We start from the raw sequence: 25,977 nt of genomic DNA on the forward strand, positions 1-25,977 counted from the left end.
GACAGTCAGCTCTTGGTTTGGATGCGTGCGAGGAACAGGGCCGAGCATGGCGAGCATTTCAAGAAAGTTAACAACACTTTCCACCCTTTCAATGAGCGAAATCCATGAAAGTCCTCCTTTTCTCCTCCTGTAGTGAAGTGGTGGAGGCAGAGGTGCATCTCCAGAGTGAAGTTCAACACTTCCTGTCTTCCTGATTAGAGTCCATGTGGACCAGGCTTCCTGCCTCATCTCCTGGAGGAGCATGAGCAAACAGGGCTTCAAGACTAGCAGATCTCTGCCATGTCATGCCAAGGGAATGGAGACAGTGCCGTTTGCTCGACTGCGGCTTCGAGTGTGGACGCTGGAATCTGTCAGCTCCTCGCCGTGTTCCTCTGACTTCTTGTCTGCGATGGTGGCCAGGAATCGCAGCGTGACCGAGTCCCACTCCTCTGGCAGCAGCAGGAGCAGGAAGCCCAGGCAGATGATGCAGGTGGCTGCCAGACGCACCACGCTGAAGATCACCTCGTGTTTCAAAACATCCACGGCTGCAGCAGGTGAAAGAAAGACAGGAACAAAAGAGGGAGCCCAAAGAGCAGGATGGAAAAGAGGATGAGGGAGAAACAAAAACAAATTGAGATTAATTACATAAAGTAAGATAAACCACAGGACACTGCGGCTGTAGAGGATGAGTACAGCAAATGCGGCTTATAATCAGCACAAGCCATCCACTTTATCCTCTGTGTCTTTGCGGTCTGGAGCCCGGGGACGAGTTGCTGTAACCCACTGACCTTCATACAGTCCATCGTGGTTAAAGAAAACTCGTCTGCAGGCATTTAGTGTCGCCTTAGCAACCTGATCCTCCCTCAGCGAGAGAATAGTTGCAGGGTTTGTTGAGGCACATTGATGATTGGGTTTCCAGGACGAGAGCGGCAGACTTGCTGTGTAATCTGTTTGCCACAGTGGCCCTAAGTGCTGACCTCTCGACACACAACCACAGTATGTGTGGCTGTTTACTCTCACAGTAATATTCATTTCCATCCTAATAATTGAGAAGTAATGATCAGTAAATTGGAGCTAAGACTTGAGCCACATTAATAAAGCTTACCTGCATTGCCCGGCACACTGAGCAGTGTCCCTATGGAGATGAGAATTGGGTACGTCAGCACTACACCAACATGGATCAGGATGTTGAACACTGTAAAAGACATCGAAGAGGGTGAAAAAATTAATAGACTGAAACGACTGGTTGGTTAATCAATTTGTCGATGGACAAAAGAATTATTTGTTGACAATTTTCATTTATTGGCTGTAACCGCTTATCCTCTCAAGGGTCGCAGGTGGTATTTCAGGCGATTCGAAAAAGCCATAACACAAAAAAAAACTTGTTATGTTAGGTACGATTATGTTTCTTCCATTGAGCTCTTTAGCAGATATGGTTCCTAACTGTTTGTGTTATTGCTCACTGGCACACGGGAAATGTCAGCTATTTTTTTAACACTGATTTGTGTTGTTAATGTGCTAACTGGCTAACAAGCATCTTAAATCCATCTTGTAAGTCTCTCTGTTCCCCTTTTTTAGAAAAACAGAGTACTGCTTCCTGCTAGTATGGAGAGTTTCTTCCTCACTACTAGTTCTTTGATGTCGGTTTGGTGCGTCTGGGCCTTTCGACTTTAAAGATACACACAATGTATTTTGGTAATACCAAATGTAAAAATAACTCTTGTTTGTTTCCACAAGGCACCATAAATATAGAAAATAAATGGCAAATAAATCAATAATAAACATAATTAACAGCTGAAGCCTTGAAATGAATTCAAAACGCTTTTAGGGAAACAAAAAAGTGAAACCATGAGCTTCACTCTCTACAAAGATGTGTGTGCTCTCTCACCCAGCCACAGTCCTGCCAGTCCACACAGGTATCCCCAGGGCAGCGAGGACAGAGAGCCCCAGTGCTCCACCTTGGTGAAGTAGAGGATGAGGGGCACGCAGGAGATGAAGATGAGATTGAAGAAGCCCATGGTGGAAAGGAAGTGGGCCACTTCTCCAAGGTTGGCACTGCCCAGAAACATCTTGAACAGCACCTGGACGGCGAGGAGATTTCATTTACAACAGTGACCACACAGGTGTTTAAAGTGGGTGTGTAACCGCCTGGGTTATTTTGTTAATAAACCCCGGGATATGTTCCATGTCTTCTGTGAAGGGTTGTAAAATGCACTATTTAAATTCCTGGTACAATTTTTATAGGGAGTATTATAATTTACTTAAGTTAGTGAATGCAGCATAAGAAGTGTACTGCTGTTTACATGACAGGAGCTGTTAAAACCTTACCAGCTACCCTCATCTCAGCACTTTTCCCTTTAACATTAAAAAGTTAAAATTTATTAAAGGATTATCCTAAAAAAACATTATTCGAATTATGATCAGATGCATCACTTTCCCTATTTCACCAAAAGTAAAGAAACTCATCTTGAAATGATAATTGCGATTTATTCTTGCAATGAGTTTCTAAGACAAATATTCAACACTGAACTGAGTTCTCTGTGAATCTGAGACTGAAACTTTAGAACATTTGTTTTTTTGTATGTAGTTATATAAGATGTTTTTAGGAATTGTTTCAAAAATGAATATCAGAAAAGGACCCTCAAGCTCTAAATTTTAAATATTTTTAGATGATTTGCTTTTATCCCACCAATGCTTTCCTTCAAAAGTAAAAAAGGGATGTTGTTGTGGACTACTCATTTTATCAGCTGATTACAGAAAATGCCATCTATTTTGGTATTTTCCCAACTCCTGTATTGATTTTGTTTTGGCAATATACCTGTTCTTTGATTTCCAAGTTTGAGTTTCCACTTCCTCATGAAAATGTATTGCTTGTTTCAGTTACCCTTCTACCAAAACAAATCAATACTGTATTATTACTTACAAAATCTCATATCCATAAATCGAAATGTTTCAGTCATAAACCTTCTCTTTTTAATTTTGACATCAAACTCAAACAATACTTATTTCTCTTTTTTTTTTTTTTTTTTTTTTTTTAAAAAGCCAAATTGCCCAGGACTCAAAACATTTAATAAATTGACTGCATTTCCATCTTTGCTGATCAAGTTTTAGGTGAAAGGAATTAAAGACGCCTGTCCCAAATATAGGCCTGTTGACTTCAGTGATTTAAGCAAATCATAGCCGGGGCTGGTGATTGAGGTTTTACGGTGAGTAACAGTTTGTATTATTGGTCAGTCATGACAGGTAACGTCGAGTCGCACAGCTAGCTTTTCGCTGGGCGTCTGTCGGTGTGGCCGGAGTTTCAGTAGCATATGTAAAACCGCTTGTTATGTGTGTTTGAAGTACGTACACTCCATAGTAAATGTCAGTGTTTGTTACTGTTAAATGTGTTTTCGGTCTGTCAAAGTTTAGCCGCGTTGCTAATGTTAGCTATCATTAGCTCCAGTGCTAACATTCAGCTAGCACCTTGGTGGATTCGTCAAACGGATGTCTGATATTGTGGACGGCGGACGGCAGGAGACAGGACAGGAGACAAAGCCCAGCTGCTCCTGTGGAAACAGGGGAGGAGAGACTTTCTTATCTGTGGAAGAGGAGGTACGCTTTCCGTGGACAAAGAGCTTCAGTGACTGAACTGGTGGTGGGTGAGTAACCCGTTTCCTCTACATCAGGGGTGTCCAAACTTTTTTTCTGAATGGGGGCCACGTTGGATAATGTAAAAATACCTGAGGGGGCAGTTACTTTTTGCATTAAATGGGCTACTAAAACTAAAAACAAACAACAAAAATAAGCAAACACACAGATAAACAAGCAAGACAAACACAACTGTTTGGTGTAGTAAAAATGCATTGAAAATATTCAAGTCCTCTGCTGCTCCTCAAAGAGACAGCCCTCAAAAAGAGGGTTTCCATTAACCCTCAAATTGTGCAAATTGAGATTGCAATTATAAAATACGCCAGATGGAAACACCTTAATTAAAAAAATACAGCTCCCATTTATAGCAAAAAACATTTTTATGCTTGCATGATGTGGTATTTCAGGCAAATCAAAAAAGCCATATATTGCAAAACTGCACTGAAAGCACTTTTTTTTTTAGTTTTTATATTCTTTATGGCTCCCTCGGGCATGATGCAGCAGGCTCTACAAGAGTTGCTATCACATTGCTTAACGCTTCAAAGGTTGAGCAGATCGTGTGGGAGTCCTCTGTGAAATTGTGGACTATCATCTCCCAGAAATCCCCCCATACGTGAACGCTGTCACATATAAGGGGCTTGCCTTCCCATTATCGCTCACGTAACACGCCTACATTGCCTTCGATTGGAAATAATGACGGCTAGTGTGGTGGCTGCAGCAGAAATAAACCTGCTAATGTTTTGAACATTCATCGCCATGCTTCTAGGAATGTTTTTGCCAGAGGAGAAATCTCATAACGTCACTCAGTTGAAAGGCAGTCATCTCGCAATGGTGCTTTATCGACATTTTGATAGTATTGCTTAATTTTTGCACAAATCTGTAATGGAAACCTGCCTACAGTTGACTTCTTTCCTGTGGTCACATCTGCTGCCAAGCAGGAAATGTCTGCTGTTAGGTTACTGTTGCATGCCTACAAACTGTGTTATAGTGCAGCTATCATCAGGTGAAGAGAAAAAAACAAGGTGAACTCGCTTGATTAATCTACATTGTGTGGAGGCATGCAAATAGCACACTTTAAAAGTCAAGTGGAGGGTCATTAAAAATTGGTCCGCTGGCCATGTTTGGCCCCCGACCGTATTTTGAACATGCCAACTCTAAATGGTCACATTCTGCGGCCATCATCTTGTGAGTGTCCCGACACATGCTATCCATGACAAGGCCTACACCTGGGGGAATAACTTTAAAGATGTTGCCAGCTTTTTTTGTTGTTTTCTTTATAGTGTGGGCCTACCTGTATTACATGTGTCTTTCTTTATTTTTTAGTTCCTTAAAGAAGGTTGATTGAAGGCTAAAGAAAGTTTGCGTGTCTTCAATACCCATTTGTGGCATTTCTATAGTGTTTCAGTAAATTGAGTAAGAGGAAGCTTGAAACCCTCCGCTGGTAAATTAGTTTGCTTGTTTGTGGGGTTTGCCCATACAGCAGTGGTGTCCAAACTTGTTTGAATGGGGCCCAGATGAGATAATGTGAAAAAACTCGGGGACCAGCTACTTCTCGCATCCTATGGGTTGTTAAAAAACTCAGATTCAGATGAGACAAGCGCACCTGGTTAATCTTTCAGTGAAAATATATTTAGTTTTCCACTGCTCCTGAAGCTTTTTTTACACTTCTTTGCTGTGGTCATGTCCGCTACCTAACAGGAACTGTCTGCTGTTGGGTAACTTCTCATTTGCTTTCTTTGTATCTGGTTATGAAAACACATTAGTACCACCAGCGTAGTTCCTACTTGGTGTATGTCTACACACTGTATGATAGTCTAGCCATCATGAGGTGAAAAGAAAAAATGCAAAGTGGTTTTTCTTCATTAATCAAATTTGTATGGTAGGGCATATATAGTATATTTTGAACAACAGGATGCAAATCGTTAAAAATTGGTCTGGGGGCCATTCCTGGACTTTGGACATGCCTGCTATAGAGCTATACAGGTATTTAGGTAGCTATAATATATATTTTTATTACTCTTCATTTTGGTTCAATTTGTTAATATGTTTAATGTGGTTAATTGTTACTATGCGATTCGTTAAGAGGGGTTTAAAGGTGCATCAAAGGTGAGACCACACAGTTTTAGAGTCTTTTGCCTCTTTTCCACTGCACAAAAAAATCCACTAACACCTGCTAACATCTGGCTCTTTAATGCAGTGGAAAGTGTACAATCTGCATTCACACAGCGCTCAGCTGACTATGTGGTACAACTGGGTATTTATGTTTTTACAGCTCTGCTCTACTGGCAATGGGAAAGCAGTCCCAAAGTAGCCAGCCACCCACTCGATACACATCAGAAGTAGACAGTACAGGTGGTATTACTATTGAGTGTAAATAAATGAATCTAGGCGCTACTCTTTTAGCCCAAAGAGCAGAACTGTGTTACAAGTGCAAGGGGAATAACACAAGTGTAATGTGATCTAACCTTGTAGAGAGCTGATGTGGAGGCAGAGCCCACAGCCAATGCCACGCCAACAATGGAATCGCCATGGAAACCGTCAGCATAAGCCATCATGACAATACCTGTGATGGCCATGATGGCTGCCACAATCTGCAGGTAGAGATTCAGAGTGATCAGTGGCATCAGCAGTCCTCAGAAGTAAGAAAAGCAGTGCTTGACAGTATCATCATCATCACTAGTGTTTTCATACGGACCCGAACACCCATAAAACGGTCCTTGAGAACAATCCAGGACAAGAGAAAGACGAAGGCCTTGTGGCAACAGTAGAGGGCGGAGACATCAGTGGCGGTCAGTTTCTTCAAGGCCATGAGGTACAGGTAGTTGGTCAGTGTCCACAGGATTGAGAAGGGTGCTGTTCTCTTTACGAACAGCTTGAGAGTCATCCCATCCTCCCCAAAGAGCTTGCTGCACTCCCTGTTTGAGAGAACAGGTGTTTATCAGGCTTTGAGCCTTGCTGTCAAGAGGAACAACTTTGAGGATGGAAATGTTGGTTGCTTAGTTGCCTGGTTCCTCATGGACAGTCAGGTGGATTAAAATGTGCTCCATGCAAGTTTCAAGTGGAGCAAGGCCTCTAAGAGGCCACCAGTGGAGCTTTTAAAGTGGAGAGGTTCTTGGTTTACGGTAAAAAAAGATCGTTTTCGACTACATAGTTTACCGTGCATCTATTTTTTGGAACATAAACACATCTAGATGACTATTTCTCTTTAGTTTGACGATGGATTTCACTCACCCTTCTGTAAATCTTCTGTCTGTCTGCTGTAGCTCTTTTACATACCAGTAAGTGGAGCTGGGCTCAATACTTCAGAAAAAGACACAACTTGGTATTCATGACTTGAGACTTGGCATAGACTTGGGACAACTGACTGAAAAATACTTGGTTGTTTTGTGAAATATTTGCATATTTCTAGATATAAAAAAGTTTTGTTTTTTAAACACATTAAAGGTGATTTCTAGTGCAGTGCGTAAAAAATCTGATTGTATTCACCACAAAACCCACAAAGAAGAGTATGTGAATATATCTTTTTTGTTAGGTTATTGGCTGGTCAACCGTTCATCAGAATTTCATGACTTGACTCGCGACTTGCTTGACCTGAGCAATGACTTGACTCGTCTTCCTTGACTTAAAGCAGGGAGACTTGACTCAACTCGCTTGATTCTCATCAGAGCCACCTCAAAAGGTTGAGACCTGCTTCTGACTTGTGAATGTGTGACTTTCTTCCACCTCTGGCAGTAAGCAAGAGTGATATTGAAAAGCTCGCTGGACAAAGTTTTCAGAATCCAGTTGGGCAGCTCATGCTTTTTTTTAAGTAAATGATTCTGTACTTTTTAAACTGAATTCAAAGATAACTTTATTGGTAGTTTACCTGAATTTCTGTATGGGAGTCTGCTTCTCCCGTGTGGTAACCACAAGTCCCGAGTAGTAGATGGGGAAGAAGAGGATGTTCCAGTTGCTGCTGAACCAGGAGATGAAGAAGGGACAGGAGAACGACTGGAAGGTCAGCTTAACCACCTGAGTGGTGCCCACCCAGGAGGAGGAGACACACAGCACCAGCAGCAGACCGCCCAGCACCTTCAGAGCTGTGTTGGTACATGTCTGATAGGACCGGCTCTCTGCGCTTGTTTCGCTGCCTGGTGTCTCTGCATGAGACTCTGAACCATCCTCTCCTGATGGGAGACAACAGGAGAAAAGTTAATATCAGAATATTACTTGCAGCGTCTCTGCGTGTGGGCTTTGCTTCCTATTCAAAGGCAAATAAGAACAGAAAGCCTCAACTGTGAAACTGTTTACCTCTAAAATTGCACTTCAGACTGAAATATATCGACATATCTGAAGAACTAAAGGATGGATTGCCATGGCATTTTGTGAAGACTCTCATGGTCCTCAGAGGATAAATCCTCTGTTATCTCCCTGATCAGGTTGACATTTTTTTGCTTTTGGTTAAGAAACTTGGTACAGAGATCCATAGTATTGAGAGGTTGAAGTCCAGTGGATTTGGGCTTCATCTGACCTTTTTTGCAACCATTTTTGTATGAAATTCCAGTTTGAAATTTTCTTGTCAATCAGTGTGCCATATCAAATAGACTATCTCTTACTCCTCAAAATGCTCCTTAAAAAAATTGGCTGAGTCCTCACCGTTTGTTGTTTGAGGCACTCGTTTTAAGCAGCAGAGCTTCTCCCTTACAGTAAATTGACTGCCAATTGTAGTATGGCATTCACATCCGAGCTCTAATTAAGTGTGGTGCTAAATACTGTGGCTTCCTTCATATCAGCTCTCTGCTGCAATCTCACATTTTCGCTTTTTATCACACTTACTGCAAGTGTGCTATTGGTTAAGCTACTGCGTGCCAGTGGTAGCACCTTTGCCCAGGGTTGCTGTCCCCTGCTGTAGTGCCAACATGGGGTTCACAGTTGTAGTTTTAAGTGAAATATCTCAATATGTCAATATCTCTTGATATTTCCTACAGGGTTGTACACATGCCATGTTTTTTGGGTGCTTATTTCTAATGTTTTAATAAACTACAGCATTCCCAAGCACCTGTTTTTCAGGGCACAACAGCTGAGTTCAACTTGTGGAACGCAGCAGTGCACACCGCATGTCATGTGATGAGGAACAACCAATTAGTCGGCACATATCTCTCCTGTCTTCCATAAATATCAGTCTTTGATAAATATGGAGGAGAAGGTGATCATTTTAATGCAGGGATAACTGAGCTTCACTTATCTTCCATGGACTATATTTTAGGCCCAATACACACTAAAGAAACACTGGAAGATGTCAGGTGTGGACTCAGGATTTCTGATAAGAGGGCTACGATACGGTGCTCGTTATGGTTGCTTAGCAAACTTAGATGCAACCTGCATCTGCGCTCATGAAAGTTTGCACAAAGTGGACGCAAGAGTAGCACCCAACACCCGACCTTGTATTCTCCGGGCAGGCCCACACAACTAATGATATCAGCCTGAGCTGGACTGTGTGCTTTGTATTAATTAGCAAATGCTAACATGCTAAAATAAGGTCGGTCAGTGCGGTAAACATTAAACCTGCATAACAAGCATAACATTGCCTTTGCGACCATGTTAGCATGCCTACATTAGCATTTAGCTCATAGCCCTACCTCTAAGTACTACAGCCTTGTTCACAGATCATTTATTTTAGCCAAACTTTGCGTCATCTGTGTGCTTTGTATTACTGTATCCTATATATACAGGATGTAGCTCGTGCCTCCCTGGTTGGGCTCCAGCACATAAGCATTTATTGATCAATTGCCCTCAGTGATCACTACCACAGTTTGCATTTCTTGCTGTAAAGGCGCTGATGCATAAGGCGAGGCTTTGTTAAAAATGTGTTGGGTTAGCATTGTGGCTGTGTGTGTCATAAATAGCTTTGTCGCCTCATGAGGCAGCATGTACTGTGCACCCATTGTAGTCAGGTGTGCACAGAAACCTGATGCCCAGAAAGCAAGAGTAAACCTAACCACATGACATTCCATAAGAAAGTCATGTCAACCTTGGCAGCCACTCTTTGGACTGTTGGTACAGTCCTGCTATGAAAGTGTTTCCACTAAAATATACAGTATATTTGAACACAGAAAGGACAGGTATAGTATTGTTACTAGACAAATTATACTCCCAAATTACATTTATATATATATAGCCTATAAGGAGGGGCTTTATTTCTCATCTTAAGCCAGTGACTCATAGTTGATCTGGCCCAGTGCCTTAATGGACTGCGGGACTGAGCGGACCTTAACGGTGCTGTATAATATGTGAAGTGCTGTGTGTGTGAGCATTTCCGGAGAGAGAGCTCAGATCCGTTCTTTAACTTTCAACAGTGTGATCAATTTACACCAGGGCAGGAATAAGAGATGACATGTGCTGGATGTTTGCTCCCTTTGCTAGGTCAGCACGTGAAGCTCTGCCATTTCCACCATGGCTACAGACACCAGAGCCCTGCAAGCACTGGAGCTTGTACCCGTAGTATCTCCCCTCTACAACAGCAGGGCATCTCAGGGGTGCTCATTATTGCATTTGATAGTCTTTTGTTTGTTAAAAGTAGTGTCACTGTCAGGGCTAATGAGAGTGGATTGTAGTCACGAGTAAATATTTCTTTCTTTCATCCAAAAGAAACCTGTAACACAGTGTGGAGCACAAACTCTTTAAAAAAGTAGATTAATTTGTCTGTGTAAAGTTATTGTGAAATTTATGGTGAAATGCTAATTTGTATCATTTAAAGTCTGACGTGTCTTTTCCGCACCCACTTCTTTTATTAAGAAGAGAACTCTACCGTCTCGCCAAACTTACTTTATAAGCTTAATGAATGCATGAGATCATCGCTGGCACCCACTAAGAGTATTAAAGCTAAGTCGTGGCTGTAACCGTTATATCCAAGAAACAATGGTGAATATAAAGTCACAGATTAAAGTCACATCAGTGCAGTGGTGGAGGAAGTAGACAGATCCTTTACTAAAGAAAAGAACCAACACCACAATGTAAAAAAGGCCCTATTGCAATTAGAAGTCCTGTTTTGAATAACCTAATGAAGTGAGAGTATTAACTGCTAAATGTACTTAAAGTATCAAAAGTAAAAGATCATAAAACTGGTCCCAATGACTGACATATTATAATATTTTACATTATTAGGTTAACTTAATGATGAATCAGTTCATAAATAGTATGTAACTGTTATAGGTGCTCATGTTGGGGCTTGTTTGAACTACTTTATATACAGTTAGGTAAATGTACAATATATGCAGTTTAGCAGCCCAGTTGCCAGAATGAAATGTTGGGATTGTATGTTTCTGCAAACCACAGATATGTTACATTTGTAAGTTTCATATATAGCATAATTATCTTTAAAGTGACGTACTTTAGATTACATGTTCAGTTTCACATCAGGAGGAGGAGGTGATGGTGAAAGACCGAGGTGAGACGGCTGCCAAGCAGCACAGCACTGTTCAAGACCAACAAACAAAAGCAGGTGTTTCTGACGAGATGTCGGTATTTTTTCGGCTGTGTTTGCAGGACAAAATTAGATATGTTTTAGCAGGACATCAGGATATTTTCAGCCATGTTTCACCTCACATCAGTTACATATGAAACATACAATGAAAAAAACAAAGACCTCTGCTGCACAAATGTGTAATTATATTTTAGATTTTTCTCTACAATATGTTTTTTTATGTCTCTAATATATGTTTTTTGAAAATTCTGCCTCTTTGAGTCTCAAAAAATGTATTCAAATAAAATACTCATGTTTCTTTTAAATGTAAAATCTTAATCAGAAAATCAACCAGTAACTATGTTTGTCAAAAAAGTGGAGTAAAAAGAACAATATGAAATTTAGTTGAGTAGAAGTAAAAAGCAGCATAAAATGGAAACAAGTCAAGTACAAGCACCTCAAAACTATATAGACTACAGTTGAGTAAATTTGATTAGTTTCCCTGCAGTGCAGCACTGGTCTCGAGCCTGACAAAAACTTTTCACTCACAAAAGCATGTTTGAAGCAAGAGACTAAAAAACTATTAGTTACAACAAAAACCTTAACGTTGAGAAAGTGTAAAAACGAATGATGACTTCCACTGACAACTGGGTCAAACACACATCTTTTTTAGTTCAGTTCGTTACAGACTCACATAAAATGTTTCACCTTACAGTATGTCCCTGCAGGGAGCAGATCTACAGCATGTGCTGAAAGCAAAATGTTCAACAGCGATACCGTTTTCTTTTCCACCGGATCATCGAGGGATTTGGTCTAATTACATTCTGTCACAGCAAGGATCCTTAATCAACCTAATGAGCCCGGTGCTTGCTAGCTGGAAAAACTGAGATCTGATATTTCTGCAAAAGAGAAGCAGCTCTGTTATTCCCTTTTTTTCTAATCGTCTGCTTTTCCTCGTCCACCGAGCAAGATGGTTCGTGTTTCATAGCACCAACAAAACCTAAAGCTTTTAGTGTTGGATACGGGCTCTTCTGTCCTGAGGTAAAAGCCACTACAGGCTGATCTGGTGCCAAGATGCAGTAATATTATAACTCTACTATTCCCCCGCCTCATAAAAGCACCTCTCCTGGCCAAAATTGTATTCTCATAACAGACAGGATTATTGCTGACTAATACTGCTGCTAAAAAGTTGCAGAGGAAACAATAATCCATGACAGTCTGTCAGCACAGTATTACAGTGAAATACTTAAATTAGCAAAAGTCATGTGTGGGGTTGATTTCAGTCAGCTTAGAGTATGTGTACTTGTTTGGCTCAAATTAAAGAGTAGTGGTCTTAAAGTAGTCTTTAATTGAGCACCAGCTGTTAAAAAAAATCAATCTGATGCATAATTATGAGCCCAGTTTCTGTTATGTAAAGATGGTGACTCAGAAAAAGAAAAAAGTCTCCTTTTTGTAGTTAAAACGACATCACATGAAAGTGTGATTAAATGTCAGGAAATCTACCTAAGACTCTTTTGTTTGCCGCTGCCTTTTATAAAATCAAATATTTATTCATGTCTTACACTGCACTACTTTTATTCTTATATTTTACACCTGTCTTAGCATACTGTAGTTTGTTTTTATTTTCTATTCTCGAGCTCTTTTATGGCATTTTTAATTGTAATTGTACCTTCAAACAAAGATGTATACTTTTTAAGCTATATATGTCGCCTATAATACTGACTAACACGAGACTTTACTCTTTAAATGTTTATAATCAGACATTAAATAGTCAATTAGCTCACTATGGCTACAAAAAGTCGCAAAATTGACATCACGCCATTTCATTACAGAAATCACAGCGCTGCATAGGATCACTCACTACTGGCGCCCATTAAGAGAGCTCATCTGCTCTGTGTGACGCAGTATGCTGCTCAAACCTCACATTTCAATCCATTCTGTGTTTCATCCCCGCCACTGACACTGCATGCCAGTGACGTTGATAGACTAACCCCTGCTGAATCCAATACTCAGCTTTTTTTACCATCAAGTCTGCAGAGCTAGGCAGCATTAGGTCTTTATCTAACTTAGGTCAGAAGATGTGACATGGTTATGATGATAGTGATGAGAAGTTGATCAGCAGTATCACTCCACTGTTACAAAAGTAAAAGGTGGAAGTATTTAGGTGAAGTTCCATGCTTTTTAGGGATGAAGATGCTGAGGAGTGGTGCTCAGATAGATGAAGGAAGGGTAGGAGAACAGATGTGAAAGCAGTTGACTTTGGCCTGTTTGGTTTTAGTTTACATCCGTGCTGGGCAGCCAAAAACATGCCACTACTACAACTACACTTCCTGTCAACACATTTAGCTTCTCAACTCTGCCAGCAGGAAACTAAATGTCTGAACACCAGCCAGAGGTCAAAATGTCCAAATGGAAATAGGTCTTTAGATTTTAATTTATGGCATTACATGTAAATGCAGCACACCACTGAATTAAGTAGATTACATTGCATAACTCTATTTGTATTCCTCATGAATATCTGTAAACTCTATAAGACACTTCAGTGCATGTGATGCCTTATGGGAAAAAAACTCTAAAAGCTTTAAAAAAGCACTCCATAGTTTTAAGCAACCTCTCTGAGCTAATGCTGCTAATAACTCATGCCAACACATAAAATAGATAAAAGTTTAGTACAAATGGCGTCCCGGGCCCTGTCTGCTTCTTTCAGTTTACCTTCAGAGATGGGGCAGGTGAGGACCTGAGTGCTGTACGAGCTGAGAGGAGCCACTCGGGCTGAGTGCTTCTTCATCCTCCACTGTGCCACAACACACTGTCCTTCCCTGGGAGGTGTGTGTACGTGTATGTGTGTGAGTGTGTGCCCGGGATGCTGCTGCTGCAAGCTCAGCAGCTCCTCCTGTTAGCTCCGTGCATCCTCAGACTCCTGACTCCTCCGCTTCTCCTTCACGCTCTTGATTGCCCCCCTCCTCCTCCTCCCAGATCTCTGTCAGTCTTCTGTCTTCTTCCCAGCACTCTAGTCCTGACTCTCCGTTCCTCTCCAGCCCGCTGCTCTCACTGTTACTGGTGCTCTCTCTCTCTGTCTGTCTGGATAGTGACACAGCTCAGTGGAGATAGCTCAGTGGAAGTGCACTGAAGTGGAGACTCTACTGTTGCACTGTCATGCCGTGATCCAGCGCTGCCACTGTCTCCAAGGGAGACTGAGCTTCAAGTGTGTGTGGCATGGTGCAATCACTCCCCTCATCTCTTTCTACCCCCCTAATCCCCCCCCCCCCCCCCCCCTCCCCCCCCCCTCCTCTCTTTTCTCTCCCTCTCTCTTACTTTTCCCCTCCTCTTCTGTTGCTCCACAAATCAGCAGCTTTGTTTGGAAGGTAACCAAGCAGCCCGGGCTAATTATGCTGCGTTAGCTGCATGCTGCCCCCTCCTTTCCTCCCTCCTCCTCCCCTCTCTACCTGCCCAGGCTCTTCTCACTCATCCCTCACCGTCTCTCTCCATACACTCTTGTCCCCCGTCCTCCAATGACTCTCTCCTCTTGGCACATCTGCTCTTCACTGCTCCTTGAGAGTCAGATTATAAGTAGAGCTCTCTCCTGTTGCTTTCACCACTGCAGCATTAACTTTCATAAGACATGATGGCCCCATGCATGTAAGATCTGTTATCCACTGAAGCAATCCTCATGCTCTTAGTATTTAGACGAGGGATAAAGGGGTCTCTGCCCACATGGTACTCACACCACTATGACACATTTACACATCACTGCTATGATACGACCCACATCATATTTCCATCCTCCAAAGACGGCTCAAAGGAGATGGCAATACAGACCAACAAAAATTTACATTTGAACAAATACTACTTATACTACTGGTGTTTGTACTGGGCTTATACATAACTCTAATATTTGCACCTTTAAATCAAGAGTGAATACCATTTATCTTAATCACTCTGTCTGTGGCTGACATTATGATCCTTCGAGTCACAGATGTTTGTGATTCCTTGCACTCTGATGATACATTGTTTTTTCATTGGACATATCTGCATGTTTTTGTATCTGCATGTTTGCCGTCTCCAAAGCCTTAGAAAGAAGGATTTACATAAACCATACATCGTCACCGAAAAGATGGACTATCATAAAACTAAATTGTCTATGCAGAAAGACACAAATACTTTTAAAATTGGTTCTAGCTAACCAGCGAAAACAGAGGAAAGGGGCTGTGACATTTGCTTTTGCTAAAGAGGTACAAAACCTACAACTTAAACTCTACACATGAACACAAAAAGCATAGAAGTGGGGGGAGAGAGAGAGATGCCCTCTCTCTTGATCCCCTTCTTCACTATTTGCGTTCGTGGTTGTTTAAAAATGATAAAGTGTTGTTCCAGCAACAACCCTAGAGCCAACAAAAATCTGCAAAATACGGTTTTGAGCCGGGAGTTGAGCAGGAAGATCTAGGCGCTTGTGAGATGGAGGGAAGTTTACCACAGTTTATTTACACATACTATAGTACCCACATTGTGATGATACAACGCTGGTTGAAATTCAGCATAGTATTCCTTTAAGTTACATTTGAGATGGTTATACACAATTCAGCTATCTCCACTGTGTGAGACTTTACAGCATCACTCTCCTAAATTTCATAGGGAAAGATGGCACTACATTATTTATCTCCCGAAATCTGATGGCGGGGAGTGAGAAGACCGCACATGTAAAAGCTCCACTAGGCTCGGAGTAAATGATGCATTGCTAGACTTTAAACTAGCAAACAGTAATGCCAGTCTTTGTTTTAATGAAAACTGTTGGATAGTGCCTGAGGCCTAAGATATTTATTGCCAGTGATTGCATGTTTGAAACTGTTGAGCATTTGATAAGTATAAATAACTTGAACAGCAGTGAGACCCAGAAGCATCTGGATCACAACATGAAAGCACTGCTCACTAAAAGATGACACTTGAAATGTAACGTTGCTTGTAAGGCTCCCTCCACCAAGCCTGAGTGAAGAGACCCTGCTGGAGACATGTTGAACTCACTGGAGTCGAGGTAGTCCCGCAGTGTTAATTAATTCCCTGAGATGTAGCAACAAAACATTTCTCCTGTACGTGACAAAAGGAAATGATTATACAGCTAGAGTTGGAGGAAAAGTACACTGCTTCATGAGGGCGCTCTTCAAGAAACTGAGCAGTAACAAGCGTTCTGCTGGGAGAACTAATCCCCTCTTAATAAAAATACAGGGCATATAAATCTTAGCTAAATCAACAAAACTAAAAAAATAGCTCATTCATATGTTGTTGTGTTTGAGCGAGCTGCAGCAGCAAACATAGTTGGAAAGAGCATATCGGCAAAGTAATAGTGAGAAGTGACACATTTTGTTGGAGGGACTGCACCCCCACATGATTGGGCGTTACCAGTTAGCTGATAGCCCCACGGCCGTGAATGAGCCAGTGATGGTGATGCATGAAGGAAACAGCTGATGCAACTCCAGTGCAACTTAGGTGCTTTCCCTGAACAAATGCTTCATTGCTTTACCCACTTTAACCCTTGTAAGCAATTTTGACCAGTGCTTCTTCACTTTTATCTAAGTAAGGACGCTAACTGTTAACCGAGTGATTATGCATTACATATTTACATTGTAGTGGTACTGCTTTAATAAAGAAATTGCAATACTTTTTCCATCACTGTTGCACGATCAAGAGAAACCCTATCATCAGCAAAAGGTGTGGAGAGTCAGTCTGGGCCATGAGTGTCACCCTCGGGACTGCGGTCAGGAGTTTCCATCTCAAGGAAAGCCCTCTGGCCATTCTGTATCCAGTTGTGGTTTATCTGCCTAAAGATTTAATGGAAATAAATTTTGCTTGGGTCTTTACATAAACAACATATCAATGTCTAGTGTATGCACATGAGGCCTTGCAGTCTGTAACACGATCTTAATATAACCTATGCTATGCAATGCTTAGCCTCTCACCCGAAAAATCAATACTAGCCAAGCGAGGAACACTCACATTAAGAAAAAACACTCAAAGTAAACACGCATTAAAGTAAATGCAATGCTGGTTTAAGAATACTGAATAAGTGTGATATTTTTCAGCCACGCTTGCTCATTATATCAGTCTCACTCTGAGCCCCTCCCGTCCTGCCTCTCTCTCTCTCCAATGCTCATCAGCCAAATTTCTGGCACTTTTATAGAGAGCATAACAGATCAGAGCACTTCTCTGTGCATTCCTCAGGCTGCCAGAGACAGCACAGTTATTGTGTGGCTGTTTGCTACAATGGGGAAAAAAATGCAGGGCCACGTTCCAGTAACACTACGGTAATGTACTGTTTGAATGCTGAATTCAGAATTGAGGAGGCGCTTTGAAAATAGGCAACACTCTTGTTATCATCCTTAAGGAAAATACTACTTATTTCCCATGGTCGGTCAGTGTGACAGAATGAGTGCAATGCTAATGCATTAAGCGATGTCGTGAGAGTTAGGCTTGATTAAAATGTTGGATGAAACGAATGTTTGATCAGGTGAAAGCAGGGGATGAGCTGAGGGAAGGGGGGTATGGATCCCCTGAGACAAGGAGGGTTAAACTTAAAAATAGCCCTGCTGATGAGTGGAGCCAACAGCTAGACAGGGAGGGGACAGAAAAACCATGCCGTCAGCAGAGCCTGGGATGCTAATCGCTATCAGATTAAGAGAAACACTAGAATTCAACAGCGCCACAATCTACTGATCATGATGTTCAATTAATACCTCTCAAACAGCTTCAACAAAAACCTAACATCCTGAGCCTCTATAGCTAAGTGTGACTAATAAACAGGTAACTGATAACACAATGTTGCATCACAGATCAAAGCACAAAATAGTACAGCATCCTCTCTCTTTTACCGCCATAGCAACAGTGAGCCTCATGTTTACTGACGCATTTGCCCAATTCAGGCTCTTTTGTCATTTAGATTAACCGATGCCTCTCAGATTATAGTGCGAGCTCCTTTGTCTTCAGCTCCTCTCTTTTACCCATCACATCTCAGTGAGGCCCAGGAGGAGCAGAGGAGGAGGAGGAGGAGGAGGAGGAGGAGGAGAGACGGGAGACAGGAGCATGAATGTTGTCTGCAGCTGTAGTGTAGACTACACAGAGCATGAATCAAGTCCTGACCGTTAGTTTCTACTCATCGGACCTCATATCATCAAATCAACTCAGTGTAGTTAGAATATGAAAAGATGAGGACACCTAGTGGTGAATACGATGGATTGTGTTTCAGGTGCGTGGTGAGGGACATCCAGACAGATATTCCTACATTTGACGTATTCTTTGTGGTGTCTCATGCAGTGTCAGTTTTTGTGGTGCGTGTTTTATATCTGATGAACCTTTAATATCAGCAGTGGTATTAGTAGTTCCTCAAGGAATTCTTCACCCCCTCAAAGGATCATTTGTATGTTAATTACTCGCTCTATATTACACCGAATTCCCGAAGAAAACTTGCATGCCTCCAGCGAATGAAAAACAGAGAAAATTCTTGATGTGTTTAAGGTTTACACAAAACTATATTAAAACATATGTTTCCAAACTCTTACATAACTTGAGCAGTATAATCCAGATTTCCTTTTTCTTCTCATTTTTCTGCCCAAACAGACAGACCGTCAAAGCCAGACTACACTGACAAAAACTGAAATTTTAACTAGCTGAGCACAGGAACTGCTGATCTATCGCTGCCTTGATAAGTTTGTTTGTTTTTGTTACGGTATGACTTTGGTGAATTTTAACAAATCCTATAAAAAAACAATACACACAATAACACAAACTGATGACTGAGGCATTGCTAGACCAGCCGCGACTGTGTTCAGGGAAGTAAAATTACTGTGTTTGTCATTAAAGTCTAGTTTTAAAGAGAGCATAGTTCCCCATTGGAAAGGGCCGTCTGTTAGGGAAACATATAACTGCATAAAATTATAATACTGCACGAGCTGTGGGAGAGTTTGCAAGTGGATGTTTTGATGAGGTTTTGCTCTTGTTAAACACGGCCCCCTCAGCATCCTCTCAGATTTTGGATTCTCCATTCACTGTGGAAGCATGCAAGAAAAGAAAAACAGTTTTCTCCACTAATTCAGCATAACATGGACTGAGTAATTGATACACAAATGGTCATTCATAGGGCTGAAGTATTCCTTTTTAAAGCACTGAAAATGTGAACGTTTAACAGCAATTTTTCTTTCAGAAACAATTTTTGATTATTTACAGTGATGGTCATTGCTGTAGATATTTTCATAGGGTCTATTTCTTTCGTAGAAAGTAGTCCAAATGAAATCTATTCACAGTCAAGGTCTGCATTTATCCCCAGTGGCAGGGCAGGGGTATTACTACAAAGACCATGGCTGGAGTAGTCTGTCTGGGCTAACACCTTAAAGCACCTTCCAAGTAATAGGTGCAATATTTCTCCTTACAGGTGTTACAAAACTGCTGACCTGTACACATGCCACCGTGCTATTTGTCATATGTTGGAGTATTGTATGTCAGGTCACTAAATATTTCGGCTGGCCCCGGCAATTCACTGTTGGGCCCCTATTCTGTATTTGTGTATGTACACAGTCCCGTCTAAGTTACACCCCCCTTAATATTTAGAACATACACAATTGTCACCCCCAATAAAAACATGAATGTAGCATACTACTTTTTCATTTACATAATTAAAGACCTTTGCACCCTAAATTGATCCAAAAAAGGCACAAATTGCTGACTAGGATGCAGGAAATTAATTGTTTTGATGCTCAAAGTCTTCTGATGGTGGACCCCAAAACGCCCATTTCATATGTGTCCCCCACAATGGTGAAACAAAACCTATGGCTTTGCCTACCTGTGTCTTTACAAGCCAAAGCCACACTATTAGGTAATAATGTAAGACCAGTCTTAGTTCTAAATGTACTCTTTTTTTTTTTTTTTAACAAATTTGCAAGTTAGTCAAATTACTTTGGGGCTTTTGGGGTCCCAGTGCAGCTGCCCACTTAGCCCGATTGGTAATTCAGCCAAGACAAGTTGTTATTGAGTGTTACAAATGTCACTTTTCATTCAATTAATTCCTGTCACCTCAGCTGATTTAGGGTAGCAGCAGAAATCCCTGAGGCACACATCTCAAAGCATGTGCCAATAAAACTAAAGGCTATCTGAATGGCAAGATACCACCATCAGTAACTGGATTTTTTTTCTGTGATTTGGGTGAAATAACCTTCTAACTTATCCCTGGACACAGCAGATGTCAAATTACACAGTGCTACTTTTTTCTGAAATAATAATAATCATAATAACTAAACAGAATTTACAAAGTGATTTGACAAACAAAGCAAAGCAGAAATGGAATACATAGACGGAGGTACAAGAACAGATAGCCAAACAGTCCTATTAAACACAAGTGAGAAGAAACTAGGGTAGAGTTAGGATAAAATTAAAACCTGTGGACAAATAATACAAGATGCAGGAAGTATAATGTCAGTATAAAATAATACAAAGAAATAGCCCAAAAACAACAAAAAGAGAAACATTAAAAGCAATCAAACTATAAATAAAAGGAAATACAATAGATAAAACATACATTAGAAAAAGAAATAAAAATGAATAAATAGATAAATAAAAAGACAACATCACATAAAAGCAATTCTATAAAATGGGTTTTGAGAAGTGATTTAAAATATTACTTTTAAAATTTAAGAACTGCTTTTGACTTTTGCAGACACTTCGATATGGATCTTTTCATACTGATTTGAACAGAGGTTGTAATTAAACTATGTACCAACAATTTCTATCTGGCATTTCATTGGAGGTGTAAGGTCACTTTATAGTTGTTGTTGTTGGATGTAAAGACCACACGAGGGCAGTGTTAAGCTGCTGACAAGGCTGTTGATATACTCAACATGATGGAAAGGCCACTGCAAACCTTTCACATACTGTGCCCTTCTGTTAGGTAATATTACTTTTGGATCACACAGAAATTGCTCACAAGGAAAAGAGATCACTCAACTATAAAGTATATTGCTGGGGCCAGCCAAAAATCTTTAGTCTGTTGACATACAGTACTTCAACATATGACCAATAGCACAGTGTCATGAGTACAGGTCAGCACTTCTGTACCTCCTGTTGAGAAATATTGCAACCATTACTTAAGTTTGAGCTCATTCCCAGGAGCATGCAAGACTAACAGCACTCCAGGAGTCGTTCAGGCAAAGCTCATATCCCATTCGACGCTAGGCTGGTTAAAAATAGCACTGAGTGAGCAGGCATGGGAATGGGACAGGCCAAAATAAGTGCATGCACATACAGAATGTTTTAGGCAATGTTTGAGGAAGACAGCGAATTCACCTGCTGTTAACACGTGGATATAAATAGTTTTAAGAACGCAAAGGTGAATTACTAATCAATGCAAGCATGAATGGATTCAAAGGCATGGCTATTTTTCTTTTTATGTCCCTTCAGACTTTCTCTGTGCACATAACAACACACCCCATTGTGATAAATGGTTGCTATTCATGCACTTCCATCAAAATTTTTTCCTCTGAGTGCTTGTGTGTTTGTCGTCTTGCTGTGATGCCGACGGTGAACAACACAGGCACAGTGCTGAGCTGTACTGCCACTACGAGTACCTGTCATTTCTTCTGCACCTTACCTATTTACCCAGCGGGGTGCGTGCCAGCACTACAGGCTTGCTCTTTTCTAAATTACCTACTCAAAGCAAGATACACAGCAAATTATTGTAATAGTTTTCCGGGAGGTGCTGAGGAAGCATTTACTGCACACACTATTGTTGTTTGCTTCACCTGGAGCTCAGTGGCTGCTGTAAGAATATGTTGTCCTGTCTTTTCCTGCATTAAAGTCAGTTTCTTGTAGACATTTCTCTCGAGCAATTGCGTATACCATCATATGCATGAAGTGGTGCAATAGGAAATATTGTACTTTGCTTGTTTGGGATGATGTTTACCTTCTTACTTTCATATCTTTCATATCACAGCACATATGGCATTATATCATGACCGCACTTACTGCCACCAAATGTAGTCCACAATTCCCCTCAGAGGCATCTTCTAATTCAACGCAGATGGCAAATGGCAATAATAAACTGGCACCAGAATCTTACTAAATATATCATTACCCCATAGGCTCTGCAGGATGAGCCCATTGGTCTGTTTACGTGCTCCTTTGTCTTACCCATCATGGAAAATGACACTCAGCACCTTGGCGGGCTTCTAATTTTCAACTTAAAGGTCCCATATTATGCTCATCTTCAGTTTCATACTTGTAATTGGGGTTTCTACTAGAACATGTCCACGTGCTTTAATGTCCAGAAAACACATTTTTCTCATATTGTTTCACCTGAATATATCTGTATTCACCCTCTGTCTGAAATGCTCTGTTTCAGTGTTTGTCTCTTTAAGTACTCTAAAGCTCTAAAGCTTAGTCTCCTATGAGCGGTCAGTGTTTCTGGATCTTCTACATCTGCACTCTAAGCATCTCTGCACCATCATTTCAGCCAGGAAATGACTGTAATGAAACTGCAACGACAGTTTCTGCCTTGATATAGTAGAATTGTGACATCACAACTTCACAGAAGTCCTGACGGCTCATTAAAAGTCACAGTTTCTTATACGGACTGTGTGCATTTCTCTGTGAAATGAGCGTTTTGATACTTTCACAGTATTTACATAGCACCTATACCTGCTTTATAATTGAAACATGGAAATCTGACTTTTTACAGTATGGGACCTTTTAAGGTTTATGAATAAGTAAACGAAACAAAAAAAAAAAATGTGCCTCTTTCAAGCAGCAATTAACATTAAACAAAAGTGAATTCAGGGTGACCCTTTTAGCTCACCTGGAAGAGTCTGCCCCCCTTATAAGACTCAGGCCTTTGCAGCGGTCCAGGTTCAATTCCAACCCGTGACCCATTGCTGCATGACATTCCCACTCATTTCTTTCTCCCGCATTTCCCATCTATCTATAACTGTCCCATCAATAAACATAGACAAAAAAAAAATCCCAACCCAAAACGAAATTGACTGTTCACATTTGCATTTGTAAGACTGATCAAAAGACTGCACGGTGTGCACACAGACTTCCTCCCCGTGACAGCACCAGCAGCCGCATGTTTAAGAGCTGTGCAAGCAGGAAAAATGGTGACCAGTATGCTGCCCTGAGGAATATCTTCTGTTGACTCCAGCATGCATAAAAACCAGTTGATGGATAGATGGAGAAACACGGTGCTACAGATGCCATATTTCATCAGAGAAATGGGAAACGTCTCTCGAATCAAATAACCCCTCCGCCCGCAGATGCACTGGCTTTTATAGGCCTCTGTGTGGATGCTATTACAATGCACACCTGCTCCTTATACCTTAAATTACATCACAGGCGACACCCTGTCTTTCATTTTTGTCTGTAGATAATGAGATGGGACAGACAGAGGCATATATGCTAGGAACAATAGCTGCAGCGAATGTTTATTCCCATTATTAATTAGTCTGCCATTTATTTAGCCTTGTGTTGTATTCAAAGCCTTGTTTTGTCTGACCAACAGCCCTAAAACACCAAAGATATTCAGTTTATTATCATATATATCAAAGCAAGCTGAAAATCTTCAGTATTTTGGGCATTTTTGTTTGAAAAATGACAAAATAGTTGGATTTTTTTTTCTCTTGATCAACTTGTTGCTCATTTGACAGATTCTTACAGCACCATTGGAAACAATATTATCTTTTGATATAAAGGGCATAGGTTTCATTTTAAGACTGGGGGAGACATATGAAACTTTGGGGTTTGGTGGGTCCTCTACTAGAAAATTTTGAGCTCAGTTTTCCTGTGTTGTGGTTAATTTTTCCGCATCAATTTTTGCCTTTTGAATTTTTTTCCTATGGAGTCTGGTTTCTAAAGTGAATAGCAAAAAATGTACATATAAGACAACATTAGACGTCTTAATAAGCTTTGTTATCACTTTGAGTACAAGAGCTAAAACTGCTGTTACACAGTAATGTTGTACCGTTGAAGTTATTCAGCCTGTTTTCAATTTAAAGTTTCGGGTGCGTCATTAATCAGGTGTTTCTCCACTGGATTAATGTGGACGAGTAGATATATTCTCAAATGAGAGTGTGTGATTGCATTCATGGTTAATCTACTGCAACTGACACTCTTGATAAACAGGAGGTGGCTAATGAGAGACAGGCTCATTTCCTCCTCTATCTAAAACGCCACTGAGGTGCTCTCAGCTCATCCAAAAGAGCTTCAGCTGAAACTGATTGAATGAGGCCGTATCCGTGGACTCACTCTCCCTTTCAGACGTAAAACAAGTTTGTCAGAGTAATGTGTTATGTCACAGAGGATACCAAGGTTCGGCCGTTGATCTGAGCGGGAACATCATAACATTGGGAGCACATCTCTCTTCCAGACGTTTATATCCAAAGTCATGAATTTGTAGCGTGGCTTTTACGTAACAGCCAGAGGGAGACGGTAGGGAGCTTACGTGACAAGTCCAACTCATTTGGGGTGAAAGTGTACCAGCATTCAGAGGCTCACACACAGATGACCAATTCGATTTTTATGGGGACGTATTCAAGAAAAGCGGCAGTTCATCCCTACCTTAACAAATAATGACAGAACAATGAATAGGCCAGTTAAGTATGGTTTGTGACTTTGGTGATATCCTGGTCCACACTCTCTTGCTTCATTACCATAAAGCCATTTGTAAAACCACTGATTAAATGTCCACAGAGCATTGCCCTGTTTGTTCTAGCCCCCTTGTTATAATCCCACGGGCACCGGCAATACTTTAACCGAACTGGAGGGCAAGATTTTACACATCATCCCTAAACAAAGTGCACCATCAGCTCCTTTCTCCAATCCTGGCTATTGTCTTTGCGTCAGCAAAATCCATAGCACTGCTCCACCAATCAAAACCACGTTGACAAATGAAAATTATAGAGAAGCTTGAAGTATTGAGGCGCTGCAATATGTCAAGCATGTCAGGCAAATATTCACATGCATCACAGGAAGAGATGCTGCCATCAGGGAAATTGATCGTTTTAATTAAACATTTGGAATCCAATATGTCGTGTAAGCGATTGTTTGCAGAGTTCAGCAACATGAGAGTTTGATGTGGACAACATTAGGCAACAGTTTAAACAATTGTCTCTGAAAATGTCAGTGTAATTTGTGCGTGACACTTTGCTGTGTAATTGCACAGGCTGATAGTGTTTGATTTGTTCTCTCTCTGATGTTGTGTCTCAGAGATGGATGGGGCAGCATCACGCAGCCTCCAGCTCATAGTGGCAGTGACTGACATCATGCTGCTCCTTAATAGACATAATTAAAACATAATTAGTTGAGTTTGCAATAGTGGATTTGGCCTAATTAAAATAATTTGATTAAAAAAAAAAAGATTCGTGCATCCTTTCTTTTATCACACACCACTTGCACGGACTGCTTTCTGTGTTGATATAAATTCTTTAGATATGTATTTCTATCATAACAATCTTGTTGTCTCTTTAATTCACGCAATCTCACACCTGGCAAAGAGAGGCGTGATGTTGTCGCATGCACTCACGATGCCATCACTTTGTTTTCTTTGCACTCACTTCTATGACTGGAGTATCCGGGGTTGTAGCCGTAGTAGCCGGTGATCCTCAGAATCCGGTCCTCTATGTCGTGCACCCCGTTTGCTGTCACTTTGGAGCTGCTGTCCATGTAGACGGCGCAGCTGCCACCGGTCGGCGTCGCCTTGCCCGGCAAGTGCGTGTTCATCAGGGGCTCCAGCCGGATGCAAGGCTGGTCTCCACTCTCCAAAACACTCTCGGCGCTTATCATTGTAGGTCCGAGCGGACAGAGATCAGACGAGAGCCCTGCTCACGCGCACGCAGACCCTCAGGGATGCATCAACAATTAGCAACAAGAGGAAGAAGACATCCAAACCACATTCACATTCC

The 25,977-nt window shown here is 41.1% G+C and overlaps 1 protein-coding gene across 1 annotated transcript; it reads right to left on the reverse strand.

The window, feature by feature from the left end:
- slc35f4 (solute carrier family 35 member F4) lies at positions 1–25,966 on the reverse strand. Its single transcript, XM_042501213.1, has 7 exons — positions 25,630–25,966; positions 7,475–7,775; positions 6,305–6,524; positions 6,075–6,200; positions 1,868–2,060; positions 1,085–1,174; positions 1–524 (listed from the first exon to the last, which is right to left on the reverse strand). The coding sequence occupies exons 1-7, from the start codon at positions 25,856–25,858 to the stop codon at positions 283–285; spliced, it is 1,401 nt and encodes a 466-aa protein (XP_042357147.1). The 5' UTR covers positions 25,859–25,966; the 3' UTR covers positions 1–282.
- Positions 25,967–25,977: the final 11 nt, after the last annotated feature.

The sequence above is a fragment of the Plectropomus leopardus genome, chromosome 14 (assembly GCF_008729295.1).
Source record: "Plectropomus leopardus isolate mb chromosome 14, YSFRI_Pleo_2.0, whole genome shotgun sequence".
In the NCBI taxonomy this organism is placed as follows: domain Eukaryota; kingdom Metazoa; phylum Chordata; class Actinopteri; order Perciformes; family Serranidae; genus Plectropomus; species Plectropomus leopardus.

What these genes read in the sequence shown, in the direction of transcription:
- slc35f4 (XM_042501213.1), bottom strand. Translation starts at nt 25,858, where the DNA reads ATGATAAGCGCCGAGAGTGTTTTGGAGAGTGGAGACCAGCCTTGCATC. An exon ending in ACCGTTTTATGGGTGTTCGG is followed by an intron (nt 6,201 to 6,304) that starts GTCCGTATGAAA and finishes CTCTACCTGCAG; the next exon opens with ATTGTGGCAGCCATCATGGC. An exon ending in CAGTGTGCCGGGCAATGCAG is followed by an intron (nt 525 to 1,084) that starts GTAAGCTTTATT and finishes CACCTGCTGCAG; the next exon opens with CCGTGGATGTTTTGAAACAC.